The sequence below is a fragment of the Parasteatoda tepidariorum genome, chromosome 5 (assembly GCF_982258835.1).
Source record: "Parasteatoda tepidariorum strain Cologne lab strain chromosome 5, Ptep-v5.0, whole genome shotgun sequence".
Lineage (NCBI taxonomy): Eukaryota > Metazoa > Arthropoda > Arachnida > Araneae > Theridiidae > Parasteatoda > Parasteatoda tepidariorum.
The window spans coordinates 60,847,541-60,853,540 of record NC_141759.1 but is presented as its reverse complement, the minus strand read 5'-3'; the positions used below and the strand labels follow the sequence as shown (position 1 = coordinate 60,853,540).

The window sequence follows — 6,000 nt, the reverse complement described above, 5'->3', positions numbered from 1 at the left end:
AATTCACACAATAATTTTTTACTTCTAGCAGAGTGGCTATAACCAGAAGAAACTTAAAGAGTTGTGACTATTATCTAATGAGGCTGTTGGAAATTTGAATGGTTTTTGAAGGTTGAATGTAAGAATTTTAAGTTAACCAGTTTTAACATATGAAAATATTTTCTTTCAATTTCGAGTCAGGGTGGCTCAGAGATAGAGAGCTCGCCTTCCAATGAGGTGACCCGTGTTCGAATCCCAGCGATGACTGGTCGATGCGAATTCCGCAAGAAATTCGCATCGGCCACAGTGCTTGCGTAAAATATCCTCGGTGATAGACGGATCAGGAGTTAGAGTCCCCTTGACGTCAGGCTAACCGTGAGAGGTTTTCCTGGTTTCCCTATTTACGTAACGCAAATTTGGGTTAGTTCCATCAAAAGAACCTCCGCGAAGGCAAATTTCTCCCAATACTTGACCCAAGAGTTCTTTTGTCTTCTGGATCGGGTTTAAAATTACAAGGCTACGGAGTTAAATTTTGGTAGTGGTAAACTCAGAATTGGGTTGACTGCTCAACGATGGTCATAAAATAAAATAGTATTATATAAAAGTTCACTTTAGAATAAAATAATTTTAAAAAAACGAGTCTAAAAATGCGCAGATTGTTGCTTTCATTTATTATTATATTTTGATAGTTGCAAACACAGCAAAATGCTATTTTTATCTTAATATACAACCACAGAAATTTTTCAGGTGATTACAAATCCCGCCTAATATTTAACTATGCGCAAATTAGATCGAACTGACCTTGTAAATATATTTTTTGGACTATCATATATAAATATTTGTATCCACGAGCGAGAGTGCTTTCCTTTAATTTTTTTTCCTCTGTCGCATCAGAGTCCTTCAAGGTCAGTGTTTACAATTGTTATCCTAGTGTTGAAATTTAATTAGGATGCTAAGCTTACCTAAGAAACCTCTTATAAGGAACTAAATAGCCACTGGACATTCAAAAGAATAGTTTAAAGTTGACGACATATAATAAAGTTTTCAGGAAGGAAATATTTAAGTAGGTGAATAAGGATTCTCTAAACTTTAGCTATACTGAAATGTGTAGATATTAAAGCAATTCTATAAGTGGAAGTATGTATATCTATACTTCTCGGTTGATTTATAAAAAGATGGGTGAAATGTAAGTTCTTTCAATTCCTTTAAGTACCTATTTCTCGTTATTTGCTTTCTTTTTATGTATGATTTATGCTAAATATTAACAATTTTATTTATTAAAAAATGTACAAAAGTTTTAAACACCAAAAGTAAAATTGTATGACTTAAAGCTTACCATTACATATCATTTCGATTTTTAATATTTATTTTTTGTTATTGAAATAACTAAGCAGGAAAGAGTTTACTATGTATTTGTTTACTATTAAAACAAATTGATGCCTTCCGTTATAAATTTTAAGAAATTTTAAAGGTTTGGTGAAGATTAATTAATCTTTAAAAACTTTATTTTTAAAATATTTAGTTCTAAATTCTTCCGAATTATTTTTTTTAACAAAGGATTGTTGAATATCATCAGAGGTTCAAAACAAAAATTTTTCTTACAAATGATTTAATTTTATTTCTTATAAATAATTGATTTTATTAAATTTTTTTAAAAATATTCAGCTCTAAATTCTTCCAACTTATTTATTTTTAACAAAGGATTTTGAAGAAAGTTCAAGACTAATATAAAATTACAGAGCGAAATTTATTCATTTAAGAAATTAATATGAAAAATCACTGTGACTGTGAGAAAACAAAAACCAACAAAGCAAAAGTAACGTAAAGCATAACAAATATATATTAATTTAGACAAAAATTTTAAATATCATCAGAAGTTCACAACACAGTTTTTTCTTACAAATGATTTAATTTAATTTCTTATAAATGATTGATTTTAATTTTAATTTTGTTTAATTTTGTTTAATTTTGAAATATTCAGTTCTAAATTCTTCCGAACTATTTTTCTTTAACAAAGGATTTTGTAGAAAGTTCGAGACTAATATAAAATTGCAGAGCGAAATTTATTCATTTATGGAATTAATTTGAAAAAATCATTGTAATGGTGAGAAAACAGAAACTACCAAAGCTAAACTAAATTAAAACAGAAAAAATATATTTTAAATTAGACAAAAAGTTAAAATATCATCACAACAATTTTTTTCTTCTTAAAAATGATTTAATTTAAGGATAGAAATAAATCTCTAAAGGATTTAAATGAAAACGTTTTATATTTTACTTGGATTTTTTTTTATTTATTCTATTACTCTTAATTGGTTTGTAATATTGTTTTCACGTTTATTTCACATAGGCACTTTTATGCTACCACTATATTTATTAATGAAGCCCGATTTAATTTATAACGTATGCCAACAATCATTATCAAACTTTTAGCACTTATTAGCCCATTGGATATCAATTAACTTAAATACCAAACAAAGAAGAGATAGCCAAATTTAAAACAGGTAGCAGTTTTTTGATTAAAAATTATAGCATTTTTTTAGTTGATTAGTTTCCAAATATAATTTAGTACCTATACTAAATACATTAACGTTTATAAGATGTGGTAATAAAAAATGCATAATTTTAGACTCATAGCAAAATATAGTGACCTGCACTTTTTATTTATTTGAAAAGAATGTATAACGAGCTTGTACTTCAAATGATGCGAATGGCTTAAATGTAATTCAGGACATTTTGCTTATAGTAGCAACAGGATTGCCATGGGCGACAAAAAAAGGCAAACGCGGTGATTAATAAAATTCAAAATATTATTAACCCCTTGGAGACGGGTGATTAAGAAAAAGCATTCGTGCAAAATCAGAATCAAGTTGTAATTAAATAAAAAACGGTAACTTAAATATAGTCGTTGCTAATTTAACAGACTTACTTTGCTTTTACTTTAATTATTGTTAGTTTAATCATACATATAATCAATGTTGATTCAAAGTATAACTAAATATACTTCAATTTTGAACAAAGTAATGGTGAATTAAATAAATCAAAAATTTATAACTCCGCCCACAAATAAGCTGTTAAAGAATTACTTTGATTATCAGTTTTATCTTTTTACCCTGATTGATATGGTTTTATGCTGGCACGTATTTATGACAGTCTGAGTCGGCGCGACAGGGTTAATAGCGATTGAAAGTAGAAACTTTTTTAGGATATTTTTTCAGTACAGAAAAAATGAACGTTTTTCCTTTCCTTTTCGTAAAATATAGAGGTAGTTACGATTGAATAGTTAAATATATAACAAATAAATAAAAAAGAATCGAGTTTAAGTTACTTTTACATTTTTATCCACCAGTTCCACGGTTAGTTTGTTAATTTATAACCAAAATTTTTCTTTTGGAAATTGGTTAGGTAGTAAAATGTTTTTGAATTATATTTTTTCGCAATTATAATTTTTAAAGAACGGTGCATAAAAAACTTTACTGTCACTAATTTACGTTCGTAACCCAAAATCGACTTTTTTAAAATAAAAAGTTTTTCAAATATTTAGAGGATCAAAATTTGAAATGTTACGACCAGACCGGGATAGCCAGGTTAGTAGGGCGTTGGGCCAAAGTCCAAGAAGTCGTGAGTTCAATCACTGCTAACCGAATAATATCCGTGTAGATAATGGTGACTGGTGCACGTTATATATGTCGGATCACAAAGTCCTCCATGTTTAATTAACAAATCATACCTCTGGGGGTACTGAACTGGAGATTGATTTTTCTCTGGTTCAGGTCAAAATTACGATTTGTTAATGTATGAATGGATCCGCCTTACAAACGGGCTGCGATGCGTGCGTGGGTGAAGTCGTAAATCTTAGTCATAGATGGCGTAACTGAAAAACAAGAAAAGCACCCTCTGCCCTTAATTCGCTTGGTGTCACCATGCAGGCTTGCTAGTATGGGCAAGTGAAACAAGAAACAACAACAGACCAGCTGTTCATCATACGGATTCTTATTGTTAATATAGAATCAGACGATCAGACTTTTCATCATTTCTATCTCGTCACTTCGCAATTTCTCTTAGCAAATTGTTTTGCATTTCGGCACAATGACGTTTCATTAATAACTACTAACCGAATAATACCCGTGTAGATAATGGTGACTGGTGCACGTTATATCCGTCGGATCACAAAGTCCTCCATGTTTCCTTAACAAATCTTACCTCTGGGGGTACTGAACTGGAGATTGATTTTTCTCTGGTTCAGGTCAAAATTACGATTTGTTAATGTATGAATGGGTCCGCCTTACAAACGGGTTGTGATGTGTGCGTGGGTGAAATCGTAAATCTTAGTCATAGATGGCGTTACTGAAAAACAAGAAACGCACCCTCTGCCCTTAACTCGCTTGGTGTCACCATGCAGGCTTGCTAGTATTGGCAAGTGGAACTAGAAACAACAACAGACCAGCTGTTCGCCATACTGATTCTTATTGTTAATATAGAATTAGACGATCAGACTTTTCACCATTGCTATTTCGTCGCTTCGCAATTTCTCTTAGCAAATTGTTTTGCATTTCGGTACAATGACATTTCATTAATTATTTAAAAAAAACTTTAAATGCAACTACAGTGTAATCTTAAACCTTAAATCATAGCTTTTTGCTGCAACTCAAAAGTAATTAATGGCTTAAGGGTGTAAGCCGGAGATAAAAATCCGTTTCCTAAGTACGCATGAGGCAACCTGAAATAAAAGAAAAAATTAAAAACAATGAATTTTGAGGGATGCCGAGTGCTATTACAATCTTATTGAAATGCGTAATTAAACATTTCGAAAGAAAAAAAAAAGAAAACGAGAATATTAAAAAAAAAGCACGGCTGTTCGAGGAAAGTGAAAACGTGGGCTTTCGGGGGCCAGTTTTAGTAATTTCCCAGAAATAGCTACCTAACTGTTGTTTTCTGAATTACTAGCCTCTTTCAATTCAATTTTGAACGATTTTCCTTATTTTGGAAACTCGGATGTATACTTTTCCAACAATATTTTTTAAGTTGTTTTTGACCTCACTAGCCTAATGTTACAATATTAGTGCAGACGCATTTTAAAAGTAGTTATTTAATCTATTGCTACTTCTAAAAAAGGAAATAAAATCAAACTAGAACTAATATTAGTAAAAAAAAAAATATGACATGAGTAAATAATATTAATAATCCTTATCATAATTAATGTTAAAAAATTAATTAATGCCAACTTCTCCCATTTTAACACAAGATTTTTCTCAAATAACTAGTGTAATACGATATGCCACTATTTACAATTTGATTTTTACTACCAGCTATTTGATTTGCAGTGACTTGGCTAAATTAATATATATATATATATATATATATATATATATATATACCGAAGAGCCATTACATTATGACCACACTGCTAATAACATGTAGGATCAACTTTAGCCCTCGAAAACTGCTAGCAGCCGCCGTGGCATTGATTCCACAAGGTGCTGATTGGTAGTCTGAGGTATCTGGTACCAAGAGCTCACCAACTGGTCCTGCAATTCCCTCACATTGCGAGGGGGTAGCGTGGCAGCACAAATTTGGTTTTTCAAGTAGGACCACAAATGCTCTGAATGACTGAATGGGTGAACCTGGTCTGCAACTATGTTCAAGTAGCTTACAGACGTCAGGGATTGTTCTATGAGGATTATGGGTTCTAATGTGCCCCATGAAAACATTGTTCCTGGGCGAGAAACCATGAAAATCTGGGCGAGCCAATTGTTATAGATGGAGGATGGTCATAATGTAATGGCTCTTTGGTGTATACATGATACCCAATAATAGTGCGGTGATTTAAGTGCCGCGAAATTAAACAAATTTTGTTTATTATAACTATTATTACACGACCACTTTAAACATTGTACTAATTTACAGCTCTCGCATTGGAAACTATTTAAATATTGCACCAGGTTCTCGCAGTGCTTAAATTTAATAATAAGAACAAAAAATCGGTCATTTAATACCTTTGCATCAGGACTTACGCTCTTA

The 6,000-nt window shown here is 31.3% G+C and overlaps 1 protein-coding gene across 2 annotated transcripts in view; it reads left to right on the top strand.

Moving 5' to 3' along the window:
• Positions 1 to 875: 875 nt before the first annotated feature.
• The window catches only part of LOC107450965 (fatty-acid amide hydrolase 2-A), a 30,109-nt gene continuing 24,984 nt past the window's right edge, over positions 876 to 6,000 (top strand). The window contains exon 1 of one of the 2 annotated variants that reach the window (XM_087164047.1): positions 876 to 1,165. In XM_087164047.1, the coding sequence (XP_087020173.1) occupies positions 1,119 to 1,165 (47 nt within the window). In that variant the 5' untranslated portion in view covers positions 876 to 1,118. The remainder of the gene's footprint in view (positions 1,166 to 6,000) is intronic. The other variant, XM_087164048.1, reaches the window with a different exon arrangement.